The sequence below is a fragment of the Cottoperca gobio genome, chromosome 1 (assembly GCF_900634415.1).
Source record: "Cottoperca gobio chromosome 1, fCotGob3.1, whole genome shotgun sequence".
In the NCBI taxonomy this organism is placed as follows: Eukaryota; Metazoa; Chordata; class Actinopteri; order Perciformes; family Bovichtidae; genus Cottoperca; species Cottoperca gobio.
In genome coordinates, this window is record NC_041355.1 from 1,317,681 (window position 1) to 1,332,596 (window position 14,916).

Here is a 14,916-nt window from a genome sequence, read left to right on the forward strand (position 1 = left end):
TATGACAGGGTCCCCCGGGTGATACTGTGGGAGGTGCTGCGGGAGTATGGGGTGAGGGGGTCACTTTTGAGGGCCATCCAATCCCTGTACGCCCAAAGCGAGAGTTGTGTCCCGATACTAGGCAGTAAGTCGGACTCGTTTCCCGTGAATGTTGGCCTCCGACAGGGCTGCGCTTTGTCACCAATCCTGTTCGTGATTTTCATGGATAGGATATGGAGGCGTAGTCGTGGAGGAGAGGGGTTGCAGTTCGGTGACCTGAGGATCTCATCGCTGCTCTTTGCAGATGATGTGGTCCTTATGGCATCATCGGTCTGTGACTTTCAACAGTCACTGGATCGGTTCGCAGCCGAGTGTGCAGCGGTTGAGATGAGGAACAGCACCTCCAAATCTGAGGCCATGGCTCTCAGCAGGAAACCGGTGGATTGCCTACTCCGGGTAGGGAATGAGCCATTACCCCAAGTGAAGGAGTTCAAGTACCTCGGGGTCTTGTTCGCGAGTGAGGGGACAATGGAGCGAGAGATTGGCCGGAGAATCGGAGCAGCGGGGGCGGTATTACAGTCACTTTACCGCACCGTTGTGACGAAAAGAGAGCTGAGCCAGAAGGCAAAGCTCTCAATATACCGGTCGATCTTCGTTCCTACCCTCACCTATGGTCATGAAGGCTGGGTCATGACCGAAAGAACGAGATCACGGGTACAAGCGGTCAAAATGTGCTTTCTCAGACGGGTGGCTGGCGTCTCCCTTAGAGATAGGGTGAGAAGCTCAGCCATCCGTGAGAGACTCGGAGTAGAGCCGCTGCTCCTTTACGTTGAAAGGAGCCAGTTGAGGTGGTTCGGGCATCTAGTAAGGATGCCACCTGGGCGCCTCCCTAGGGAGGTGTTCCAGGCACGTCCAGCTGGGAGGAGACCCCGGGGAAGACCCAGGACTCGGTGGAGAGATTATATCTCCTCACTGGCCTGAGAACGCCTCAGGATCCCCCAGTAGGAGCTGGAGGATGTGGCCCGGAGAAGGGAAGATTGGGGTTCCTTACTGGAGCTGCTGCCCCCGCGACCCGACCCCGGATAAGCGGTAGACGATGGATGGATGGAATAACATTCTAATACAGGCATAAGAACTAACAATTAAACAGACAGACAAAAAAAACACTACGAATTTCAAAGCCCAACTTTTATATAATTAATTTATAGCATGATACACATTTTTGGTAAACTTTTGTAAATACATTTTTTGTCTCAAACAATTGTGATTTAATGCAAGTGTGATGCAACAATCTCATCATCAGTCAAAGTTCAGCTCAGCTTTAATTTATTTAACCAGCTGACATTTTGACTTCTTTGGGCGTGACTCATTAATGAACCTTGTGACAAGAACCCAGAAAAATAAAGTGAGACATTTCTCAGCACAACTTGTTCTCGTGATCATCTAAGACACAATGTGTGATTTAAGTGTAATTGTAAAAAGAGTAGCCGGACCATCAGAGTTTATACCGGATTTAAACCTGTTAACACTCCCAAGATGATTGACAGGTACTTTGTATCTGATTAGGGGTGTGGAGTGATCTGTTTTCTCTGGCAGCCATATTGGAGATCTTCCTGGCAACAGCTGAGACGAGCCCTTTTTAATCTTGAGCTTTTTTTATCAGTAGGCATTTAACAGCTGACTTGTGCGCTGGAAGTGTTTAGTACATTAAAAGTTTGTATTTTTCTTTTACACCCCGCTAAAACCCCGACACACTTCCGATGTGTGATCAAACAGTTGCCCGTTTACACATCCAGCAGAGCAACACGAGCCTTCATCAGGACCGGTGTTTGTGTCCACCTGATGAATGAAAGTGTGCACATTCAAACACTCCATCCAGAAGGCCGTTTAACAATTTATTGGAATCAAACAGGTTACAGATGGATGTTGGCTGGTGGATGATTTTTCTACACAAAAGAACATCAAAGAAAATATTACAGATGAATATAATACCAACAAATAATACATTTGGTCGTAATTTAATTTGACATCATTGATGCATCCACATGTAATTTCACACTTTTGATTCCCAACATGTTTTATGCCTTACTCTTAATAGAAGCCTTATGACATTGAAATATTCAGCAATATGTTTCTGTGGATGCACATCAAAAAGAAGAATTAAACGATAAACTTTGATTTTGAGTAATTTTGCTAAAATGCTGCAAACTGCAACTTGACATATTTGTGGTTATTATAAACAGTGATTCCTTATGGAAGTGAAAATAATCTTTATCAGAGGTTTACATTGATATTCTGCACGTAACGTGTGTCATGATGCAGGGTTGAAAAGATCAATGCATCAATTTATAGTGTTGACAATGTAAAGGATGCACATAATAAAATAAATCTTAACAATGAAATGTAACTTAATCAACACAGTAAACGGATTCTGTAGAACATAAGATGTAAACTACAGTGTTACCTCTAAATATCTACGTTTATTCCCTTGAATAGAATTAAATCAATACATGAAATAACGTAAGTGATTAGTCGACTCTGACAGAAGAGATGATTAAAGGTGCAGAGTTTGTACCACCATCATTCAGACCAGGACAGAAGTACGGGAAGAGTTTCTCAGTGAAGGAGCAGCCAGTAAAGGAGTAGATGAGAGCTGCAGCATCTACGTCATAAAAGGAGACCAGACCCTCCTGATAATCCACAAACACCCCCACCTTCTGAGGCTGAGACTTCAGAGAGAGACGGACTGAAGAGTCATCAAGAGCTTTGTACTCATTTATATCTCTCAAACATATAGTCCAGTAACCAAACTGAGGGCTCAGTGGGACAGGTTCCTTCCTGTTGATCGACTCTCTGGCCACTCCTAAGATCCATTCAGTCTTCCCTTTAACTTGAACCTCAAAGTAAAATCTACCAGAAGAGAAACTCTGCTTTCCTAAAACACTAGTAGATTTAGAAAACCTCTTTGGGTTTTTTCTGAGATTCTTCTTCACATCACCATCACTCACTTGTTTCTCATCATCAGACAGAATTAAATAAGGATGTGCTGTATCAGCATCAAGAGTCACATCCACTGCATACTTCTGGACCCTCTTCAGCTCAGCTTCACCAAGCAGCTTCTTCATCTCTTGACTGAGTGTCTCCTCCAGCTGAGCCACAGCTCTCACCACAGTCCCCTCATATGATGGTGGGGGGACCCTGACCTTTGTCCAGTCCTTGGTGGGTGGAGCAGCTCTCCCTGATGGTAAGTTTTGGAGAAGCTGGAGGTGGTCTTCAGTACGTGAAAGCTCTTCCATCTCCTTGCTTCTCTTCATCAGCTCATAGATTTCCTGTTCCAGCTCTTTGATGAAAGCTTCGGCCTGTTTTTCTGTTGTTTTCTGCTTCTCCTTGATCGTGTTGATGAGCTCCTCCAGTCCTCTCTCAACAGACTCCTTAAGAGCAGTGAAGACCTGAACACCTTCTGCCACCTCTCTGTCTGCATCTTTGTTACTGAGGTCGACTGACTGTTTGATCTCCTGAATCTTCAGTCGTCTCTTCTGGATCATCTGCTGAACTTTAACCTCTGTCTTCCCCAGCTCGGCCTTCTTTCCTTCATATCCTTCTTTCATAGGAACAACATCATGCATCTTGTGGTCTAACACAGTGCAGAGCATGCAGACACATGTCTGGTCGGTCTTACAGAACAGCTCCAGAGGTTTATCGTGTTTCGTACACATCCTGTCTTCCAGATTCTCCACAGGGTCGATCAGCTGATGTCTTTTCAGGCTTGACGCTGTGAGATGAGGCTCCAGGTGAGTCTCACAGTAGGAGGTCAGACACACCAGACAGGACTTCAGAGCCTTCAGTTTGGTTCCAGTGCAGACGTCACAGGGAACTTTCTCCTGGTTTGGCAACTTGTTTCTCTGACCTGCTGCTGCTGCTGGTTTTCTGTTGCTCTGACTCTCTGAACTGAACAACCATCTCACAGATGAAAGTGTTGACATGGAGCTCAGGTCTTGTGTTGAAAACCTTTTTACACATCGGACACAGGTACAGGTAATGAGTATTCCAGTGTGCATTGATGCAGTTTTTGCAGAAGTTGTGTCCACATGGTGTGGTGACTGGATCAGTGAACACATCCAGACAGATGGAGCACAGGAACTGGTCTTCAGATTGCAGAAAGCTGACTGTAGCCATGTCTACACACTGGGAACAGAAGAGAACCGAGTGAAACATCAGTTAACTTTCAGATTTCTTCCTTATATGTGATAATGTTTTTCACTGAAGCCCACCAGATTCGGCAGAATGTTTTTGAAAATGAGGGACATATAATCTTCTTTAGACACATAACTTTATTATCAACAAATGTGATTGTCATACTCTTTTGAACACAGTAATTATAGAGCAATTACGTTGTATTAATGCTGTGAGATTGAGCAACACTCCTCCCCTCTTCATTACTTGTGGAATAACAGGTATAACAGGAAGCAAACTGAAGTGGTCACTTGTTCAGTTGTTGTTCATATCAGTAACAGGTTAAGTACAAGGGTGCAGCCATGACAGTACAATCTTAGAGAAGTTCAATCTGGACACAATGACCCATGAATTATTTGATGACCTTTACAGTGTGATTGTATGTGGCCACTACATTGTTGCTAATCCAGAGAACATGAACTGGTTGGTCACTAACCTGTAAATGAGACATTATTTTCACCATGTAATATTTCTTTGTCTCCCCATGTTACTGTACCACAAAGATCCTCATAATTATGAACGTTAACCCAGTATTCTTGTTGTCCCCCTCTAACGACACTTCTGTCACTTAAAATATTGTTATGCTTTAATGATTTTACAAACTCCTCATAATTCCTAATCTGTTACCGGCTTTATTCTGAGACTTTATTAACTCACAATTACATTATTGCATCTGGGACTATTTAATAACACATTACCTTATCTGTGGGCTTTTGGTTAAATACATTAAAGAAAGTTTATTGTTTTTAGCAAAACTATTTTTGATCACTAGAGTAAAACAAAAAAGTAAAAACTTTCTGAGTAGAGAAAAGAAAGAAAAGAGAGCTCAGGTTGTTAAAACAGTAATTATTATCAGCTGTACTCACCAGTGTTTGTTAGAGACTCTGTTGTGTTGCTGAGAAAGTCTTGATGGACTTTATATACTCTTTATTCTTTAGACAGAAACACTCGTTTTACCTGCAGCTCTGACAAACTTTCAGTTTCGTTTGAGGAACGTGACGTTGAGGCTTTCCTCTCGTGTCGCTCCGCCTCTTCTGTTTCCTGTTTTATTATCTATAATATAGAATAAAACTATAGTTTCGGCACAGGATTAATTTAATATTGAGGGAGCAAAGCACTGAAGGTGTCTGGCTTCTTTGACTTGTTATTTCGTTTCTTTTCTTTATGTCGTCTTTCTTGTTACATGTTTTACAGAACCCACTGGTCTACTTTATGATTCTTTAAAGGAATGTTTGTTTGTTAATATCTACAAACATCAATGAAGTTTGCGTTTGAATGCAGGGCTTTTACCTGTAGTCTAGTATTTTTACTGTATTGTATTAGTACTTTTACTTTTGTAAAAAGAGTTTACGGAGATGGCGCTTTTATTCTGAAGGTATAACACCTGAAGCGTTAGGTGTGTTGCTTCCGGCGGCTGGTTAGCTTAACGTTAGTGCAGGCCAACATGATAATTAATTAAAAAATGTTTGTTTTTTTGGGTTTTTTACAGTTAACAAACAATGACATGATAATAACATACGTTTGCTAATTACTAGTAATGCTATAATGTATGTTATGTTATCATTAGTTTGTGTAGTATGAAATAATTAGTTTATAGATTATATATTGTATAACAACACATTCTGATTACATTAGTACACAAGGCTAAGACTATATTGGTGTACACATATATCATTTCATATACTAAATTAAGTATTTGTTAATGATAACCAAAGGATTTGTAAACCTTTCAGAAGTCCTTTGTGAAACATCTATAGACATTACATGTATAGACTAGAAGATGGACCAGAATCCAATTATTAACCACTGACAAAGTATAAACTATATAAATAAAGTTTATACCTTTTTTTACAAACGATTTCTTAAAGATTTACAAATCATTTGCTAATAATTAATATCGTATATAAAATGTTATGTGTGCCACAATACATTTTAAAAAATAGAAAAGTAAAAAGTGTGGAAAAAACAACGCTTGAATTGCAGGATTTTTGCTTATTTGTGTTCATGTTTTTCACGACTGCCCACAAAATCATTAAGAACAGAAGCTGGTTGTTCACTATGCCTCTAAATTAGACTGTCCAGGAGGCTAGTTACATAATTTTCATCAAGTCATATTTGTCTGTCTCCCCGTACGTTACCGTACCACAGAGATCCTCATGATTAAAAAGGCAGTTACCCGTTAGTCTTCTTGTTTGGTTTCTCTCACAATCACATTATTGTATCGGGGACTATTTTATAAGTAGACCTACGTAACCTTTATTGTGGGCTCCATGGAAAATATATTAAAGAATATTTATTACAATTTTTCTTTTTACGTAAACACAATGTTTTTATTGCTAGCATAAAATACAAAAGTTTGAACTTTGTGATTAGAGAAAAAGAAAAACTAAAGTTCTTATTATCACCAGTGTTTGTTAGAGACTCTGTTGTGTTGCTGAGAAAGTCTTGATGAACTTTATTCTTTAGACAGAAACACTCGTCTTACTTGCAGCTCTGACAAACCTTCAGTTTCATTTGAGGAATGTGACGTTGAAGCTTTCCTCTCGTGTTACATTACAGGTAATTTAGCAGACGCTCTTATCCAGAGCGACTTACATTGAACTAAGTACAGGGACAGTCTCCCTGGAGCAACTCAGGGTTAAGTACCTTGTTCAGGGGTACAATGGTGGCAGCCTGGTATTGAACTGGATTTAGAATTCATCATAGCACAGAGAATACCCTAACCCTGGAACGAGGAAGTACTTTTCAAGGCAGTTTTTGTATTTCACTTTGCTGATTGGTCAAACACTTCTGACACGTTTCATTTACAAATACCAGGACATGACATTTCTGTCACCGACATCAAAGGTGCTCCGATTGAAATTCAGAGCGTGTCTTTGATTTAGGGTTTGCCTCCACATGGCTCTTACTTTGGTGAAGGCTGAAGCGGTGGCTAGCAGCTAACGTTGCTAACATCGGAAACATAAGCTTTTCTAAGTAATATCATTTTGTTCCGAATTGAAAGCAGCCCCGTCACTGACCTTCTGCAGGTTGATGCAGATGCATTTAAATGCGTTGGCGATGTTGCCGTCGTCTCGTGTGGACACAAGTCTGAGGTGGTCCTCCATGTTGACCCAGACCACAAGGCTGCCATCTTTACTCAACCTGCAACCAGGAATAATGTGATATTACATGTTTGACAAGAAAATCTAATCAAACATGTTCCTGAAATGTCCTTTCACATCATCTTAAACATCACAGGCCGACAGCGGCAGACTGGTTCTGTTCAGACTGGTTCTGTTCAGACTGGTTCTGTTCAGACTGGTTCTGTTCAGACTGGGTTAGTCGTCATAGGTAGTGTGCAGGATTTGAATCACTGGTCTCTCAGGTTCCACTTTACTCATGGGAAGAAACTAGGGATTTCTTTTCAGTCGACAGCTGATAGGTTCCTGCTTCTCATGACGGATACGGATAAGATAGCCGATGATTGCACATTTTTGTATTTTAAAAGAAGTTAATAATCTGTAGTTTATGTACACCTGATGGTATCAAAGGTTAATATTCCATAGCTCTGACCTGACTGAATGTTTAACACAGCAGAAAGAAAGTTATGACTCTAGCACATCAAATGTTGCAAATTGCAACTGTGTTGTCGTCCACACGGCGTTTGGCTCTCTAGTCAGCGTGCCGTGCTTGTTCTTTTCTTCTCTGAACCAACGTTCTTGCTGCATACTACCACCTACTGTATCGAAATGTGTAGATGCTGTTAAATCAGTGAAAGAGCTTTGATTTAATTATCGTAAGAGTCCATAATGATATAAAATTCCCATTATCGGCCCATAATTCCTTCAGCACTGATGTATATCGTGCATGGTTAGAAGAAACCAGACGGACCACACTGCCCTGGCGTCGGGCCAGTCCCGGGCCACGCCGCTACGCATCTGGGAGGAAGACGGAGGGTTCAGGTTCAGCTCCCTCTGCTGCTCCTGGTTCATCTCCTCCAGTAAGAGGAGTTCACCCGGCAGCTTCTCCTCCAGCCGCTGCAGAGCTGAGAGAAATCAGGACACGCTGGTCAACTTTTTTTATTGTAATAAAATTCTTAGTAGAACAGATTTGGAACCGACTGTCAGTGAACCCAAGCTTTTCCTTTTTGTTTTTATATTAGCACAAGTTAAATATACAAAATGAAGAACAGAGTTCAATCAATCGACAACAATCGGACTCCAAAACTGTTCTTTTTGTGGACAAATTAAAAAGCTCTGTTGCAGATTTCTTGACATCCTCTGCATCCAGTCGGAGTCCACCTGAACCTGTGAATCAAATCTACTCTGGAACACACACACATGCAGTACCTTTGCTGGCCAGTGTGAGGAGCTCTCTGCGCTCTCCTCGGCTGCAGTGTGTCGGGAAGCAGAAGTCCTCGACGCCTCGAACAACACTCACCTCACAGCGTACAGCGTATGGCCCGTCCAAGTCATCACTCCCCTGCACACACACACAAACATGTTTGTGAAAAAGTGACATTGGTAGTATGTGAAGAGCGATATCATTATCAAGTCATTTTCTATCGTTTTCATCCAGGCCTCTGTTCTTGGATACAGTCCTCAATACAGACTGTTGTGTTTACACTACATTGGGCATCTGGATACATGGACATGTTCACATGTTTGTTGGCGTGTTGAGTTCACGGAGTCACATGGACGGACTCCATGGACCCTCGCAGACGTTTCACGCCTGAAATGGAAAGTAGCCTATAGTTTGGGTTTATCCGCAGTGAGAGTTTTTTAATTAACATAATCAACACCAGCAGACCTGCAGTGGTCGGACCAGCTACCTTCAAGTTGTCGTAGTTAAAGTCGCTCTCTGGCGTCTCGCTGGTGATCTTGTGTTCGTGATGCGCCTCGATGACTCGGTCGAAGAAGTCACAGAACAGGATGTAGGACTGGGCGTCGCCCGCGACACAGCCCACAGACACAGGACTGGACCAGTCTCCTTCATACACAAACATACATTTACACACTTATATTGACACTCTTCCCAAATGTTGGGAAAATATATTGACTTTGTGTTGCTCAAGTATTTTCCTATTCGCTTATATACGGTAATTTTCTCTCAGACCGCCATCTAGTGGCCATGAGAGGAACTGCAGGCGAATACACCAGAAACACAACATCTGAAATCTCAACAAACTATTTTCCTTACATGCATCATAACTGTCATCGTATTAGTTACGATATACTTTAATTAAAATATATCCAAATGTAAATCACATGCTTGCTTTACTACCAAACAAAAAGAGCAGGTCTTTAAACAAAGAGAATAAAACTCAACAACTAAAGTTATTCACGTTAACATCGGTAACGTTTTTTAAAAACAGGACTATATTTTGAATTATGATCAGCTGCGACACAAGATCAAAAGTCTTCACTAACATATTTGAATATGTCTGAAGTTTCTATCGTCAAAACTAATTACTGATTGTTCCTTTAATGTTATTCATTTCGATATTCATTGACATCCAGAAGAAACTCTATTTAGAACAAGCTGCTTCCATCAATAAACATTTACATTATTGTTTTCAAGAAACATCTGAAAAGGATTTAAATAAGCAAAGATTTAGAACACTTCATGTATTGGATTGTAATGCATCTCAACTTCATTAACTTTTACATTTCCATCATGTATGTATTAATGCTTTGTCTTGAAGCTGATGAATTATGCTATCTTTGTTTTTATCTGATGGGAAAATACAGATACTGAGTGCTTAGCACAGCGTGTGAACTGCTGATGAACTACTGATAAACTATAGATCAATCAAAGAACAGTCCTCAGTTGATTGATCAGCACATCTGTTATTTACTGTAAACAAGTAATAAACCAAGGACGACCTGATCTGAATCAGTTTGTTACACACATTTATTTACACACGTATATGTGTAAATAAATAAATTAAATGTCCATGAGGTCCTTCTTTCAGTTCTTCCTGATTGTAATCTCACTGTAATTTGACAGTTGACATCACACTGACATCATAGTGACATCACGCTGACATCATAGTGACATCATAGTGACATCACACTGACATCACGCTGACATCACACTGACATCACAGTGACATCACGCTGACATCACGCTGACATCATAGTGACATCACGCTGACATCCCACTGACATCATAGTGACATCACGCTGACATCATAGTGACATCACGCTGACATCATAGTGACATCACGCTGACATCATAGTGACATCACGCTGACATCATAGTGACATCACGCTGACATCCCACTGACATCATAGTGACATCACGCTGACATCATAGTGACATCACGCTGACATCATAGTGACATCACGCTGACATCACACTGACATCATAGTGACATCACGCTGACATCACCTGGTTCCTCGAGGCCCGGGCGGATGACATCATCGAAGATGACTCCGCTGTGGGTGCAGCGGTCGAACTGTCGGCGGTACATGGCCGGTGTGAGGATTCGTCCCATTCAGGTAGAATTCCTGCCCAGGTCAGGAAACTCCTCGTCAGGAGAACCTCTCCTCAGCTGGAACTGGGACATGGGGTCAGGGGGGACCAAACTCTGAACGCACAGGAAGTTGTCGTACATTAGACAGGAAGAGTCTGAATGATAGCAACAATGTTTAACTGACGTCTATTCTGGTATGTTTTTATTTAGTTTGGTTTTTGAAGTATAAATAAATCCAGATCTACTTTGTCTCTTGGAGAGTATATTGATAATAACTCTCTGTCGTATTCATAATATGTGCAGTCAAATGCTTTGTTGCCTCCTCCAGTACTGTGATTAAATATAAAAATTGGGGCTGTCCAATTAACGCGTTAATTAATCACAGAAAAAATAACGCAAAAACATTAACGCAGATTAATCGCGCTCTTAGATTCCCCTTGACTCTTTACTTCACCGACGCGGCGTGGCCACAGCAGCCTCGTCAACATGATGAAGCGGATGAGAAAACGCTACGGAGCTAGCTAGCACCAAGGTGAGCGACCAGCCTCGTCAAAGCACTCTCGATAAGTGTTCAGAAGCAGAATTAGTAAATCTACCTCTGACAGATTAACCAACTCAATCGCGAGATGGATTGCAATGGACTGCAGGCCAATGTCTGTGGTAGAGGACGGGGGGTTAAGGGAGGTTTTACGGATCGCGTAACATAGTGCAAAAGAAGAGAGCAGCCTTGACATCTGAGAATGTAAACAAGCTAGTTTGTCTCAGCGACTGGCTGAGGGAGAACTGAGAGGTATTGTGAGGCCGATGGATCCGTTATGTACACTACATGTTGATAAATGAAACGGTTATGGCCTTTGTTGCCAGAGGAGACTTTTGCTTGGTTTTGTTCATTTTGTTATACAAGAGATTGTTTATTGTACAATGAAAGATGTTAGGCTATCTTGTGGCAAACAAGATATTGGATATTGGTATTGAAATAAAAGACATGTTGACCAGTTTATATTGCCTACTCATCAGTGGTGGGCCGTCAGGGCCAGCAAGGCCTTCTCTGCTGGCCTGAACATCATCAGAATATGCATTTAATTTTGATATATTATTCCCCATAGTCTATTCTCTTCATTTCATAGCTTTCCTCTTGGCTGCGCTGCTTCCAGCCTCAGATGGAGATTTAGAGGTCTGGCCTTTATGTTAGAGCTTTTATCCAATCATATTTCAGCCATGATGTGTTGCCAGGGTCCAAGAGATCTGCCCTGAGGCCTTCAGAAGCAACAGTGCGGGCGCCTGTAGCTTAAAGTGAACGGAGACAAAATTGTAGCGTTAACCAATCAGATTGGCGACACCGGGGCCAGCTAGCAGGCGTACGATAACGTCAGCACGTCCACATCTTTTGATTGGATACGCACTATTGAGAGGCAGAGCTATGCAGAGCTAGCAACCTGAACTTGAACGAGCTAATTTGTGTAGATTTCTACAAGCTGGTTTTTTTCAACCCACAATGGCTGAAGGAGAAGAAGAGATCGATTTGGTCGCAGATATAATTACAACGCCATTTTCAAGACAAACCTTTCAAGAAAAGATAGACATCGTGAGAAGAGGACTGCCAACCCTGACGCTAGTGAGCCTATCACAGCCGGGAAAAGGGTTTGTCCGCCACTTTCAAATCACTAACTCCGAGCGGTACCCCCGGCTCACAGCCTCCGAGAGGTGGAATAATTCAGGTAGGACTGTGTAGGACATCACTGAAGTCCTAGGTGTGAAATGCACGGCCTGCCACTGCTACTCATTGATTCACTCATCTTCCTCCACCCCCCCCCCCCCCCCCACACACACACCGTCGCACGGAGCTCCGACAGCAAATATTGATATATGCGATTAATCGAGATTAATTAATCACAAATCTTGTAATTAATTAGATTATTTTTTTAATCTCTTGACAGCCCTAATAAAAATACAACTAAGATAAGATGATATGTGCAATGAAATATCAAATATAGTGCAGAATAAATATTAGGTTTTAGAGGCTGCATCGTGATTACCTCCAAAATCGTCCGGTACCTTGTCTCCATAGGGAAAGCAACTGGAGCTGCAACAACAAGAAAGGCAAAAGATAATAAATTGTGTTTGTGAAACTGTGATGTACGCAAAGATAAAACCAATAATCACTTGGTCTCCCTCCTGGTTAAAATGTTTGCAGTGATCCAGACAATGTTTTCTAATCACACACGTGTTGCTGTAATTCATCTCTGAAGACTCAAATTTATGTTTGTTTTAAGATTAAACTCCATATCAGATTTCTAAACTCTGTATCCAAACTGAACATATGTAAATCATTTGATGTGTGGAGAAAAAGAGAAGATTCAGTCGTGCTCACGTCATCACAAAGCTTCGATCAGTCAGATCTAAAACGGTCACAGAGTTAGTTTACGGCGTGAAAAACACAAAGCATGCAGTGAAAACACTCACGTTTGACCTTCCACATGTTTTCAGCGTGACGGCCGTCAGCACAACAAAAGGTCTAAGAATAGTTGTGTTGCTCCTGGGCAGCTCATCCTGCAGCCTGTGGGAGTCCAGTTACAGTCCAAACAGCGTCAGCCTTTTTATAACTGCACAAACTGCTGCTGCCTCTCACCCTCCATCAGCACAGACAGTTTGACACGTCACACCACTTCTGTTCATCCACTGCTGCAGTCACACCGTTTCACTTTTTACTTTATTTCTATGGGGTGGCTGCACTATTAATAGTTTATTTATTTTCTTGTGTATCTATATCTGCATGCAAAATACAAGCAGCAGATGAGGGAGGATGCTGATTGGCTGCAGAGAGTGAAGGACAGACTGCAGCATGAAGGGTAGAAACACACAGCTGTGAGCCGGGTGGAGCCTGCATTCATTTATATTTATATTTTTATTAGAAGCAGCAGAAAGAGACAAAGGTCCCTCTGAGCAACAGTTCAATAAGAACAGAAGAAATCAGCAGTTATTGGTAAAAGAAACTGGAAGCTTAACATCAACATGTGTGCAGATTTAAATAAGAAAGAGGACAAACTCAATATTTAGAGCCTGAATGCACCTTTATGGTTTTATAATGATCGAGGGTCGTCTACGCTTATCTGGATCCAACAGTATCCTCCCATCATGCAACACTGTGGGGACTTACTTCAAATGTAAATAATACTTTTGGTGTCTGAATTCTATTGTTTTTACTTTATTATTTATTTATTATTGAAGAAAAAGATCAATATAACAGCTGATTCCAAACTTTTGGTGTAAATAAAATCTTAATAAATAAATGAAATATATTTGACATTAAAAAGACGTCAGTTTTGGTTTTTAGGAAACTGAAAGTGAAATATTGTGATTTTGAGCAGATAATATTTAATATATAATAATATAACACCTGTTATACTGTTTCTGTTCAAATAGACATTATTGAAGAAAAACATCAATATAATGATGATTTTACTGATGTTGACTTGGAGAGTACAAAGTTATTATTACTGTTAGTAATGATACTGAAAACAAACTTAAATAAACCAGAATTATCCTTTAAAATGTTAATTAAGTGGAGACTTTATTGTGTAGTTTGTACTGTCTCTCACCTTCATCCTGCTGTCTTTATTCCATCTTACCCCCGGCTTCTTTAGTTTTCATTCTTATTATCTTTCCTCCGTACCCCCCAGTGTACTTCTACACCCCCATCTTTTCCTTCCCAAATCCTCTGTTTACCCCCTTCTCCCTTAACTCCATACTTTCTTTCATTTCCTTCTCATCATTTTCTAGTTTTCCTTCTATAAAACATAATTTTCTTCTTACTGTCCCAACACTGGAAATAAGAAACGTAGCAAATGAAGTTTCAGCTTTTTGAAATTATTTTCGGAGTCATTTAACTTCACCAGCAGATGTCGCTCACGTCACTGTCAACACATGTTCAATACAATCCACTTAAAGACACAGACACGCCAACAATCGTGATCCACAATGACTGTTCCTTTCATTTCATTCTGTTTGTGGCATAGAATCACATTACAGAAATACAGTTAGAGTATCTTCAAAAGAAATTCTATATATCATCTGGCAAATAACAAATGAATGGTGGATTGAATCATGCTTTTATAATAATAATAAACCTAAAATCAAATGTTATACAATATGTAAACAGCAGCATTATCAATGTTATAATCCTATAATCACTTTATACCTTAGGATAAATCATTTTATGTTGTATTAAAAATGTTTGCAACGTT

At 40.8% G+C, this 14,916-nt stretch overlaps 1 protein-coding gene and 1 pseudogene across 1 annotated transcript; both read right to left on the reverse strand.

The window, feature by feature from the left end:
* Positions 1-1,861: 1,861 nt before the first annotated feature.
* Positions 1,862-5,198, reverse strand: LOC115028594 (E3 ubiquitin-protein ligase TRIM68-like). Its single transcript, XM_029462505.1, is given in 3 exon segments — positions 1,862-3,864; positions 3,866-4,164; positions 5,079-5,198. Coding segments are annotated over 2 exon segments (1,647 nt in total). The 5' UTR covers positions 4,156-4,164; positions 5,079-5,198; the 3' UTR covers positions 1,862-2,507.
* Positions 5,199-7,184: 1,986 nt separating this feature from the next.
* Positions 7,185-14,277, reverse strand: LOC115006991 (creatine kinase M-type-like; annotated as a pseudogene).
* Between the last annotated feature and the right edge of the window lie 639 nt (positions 14,278-14,916).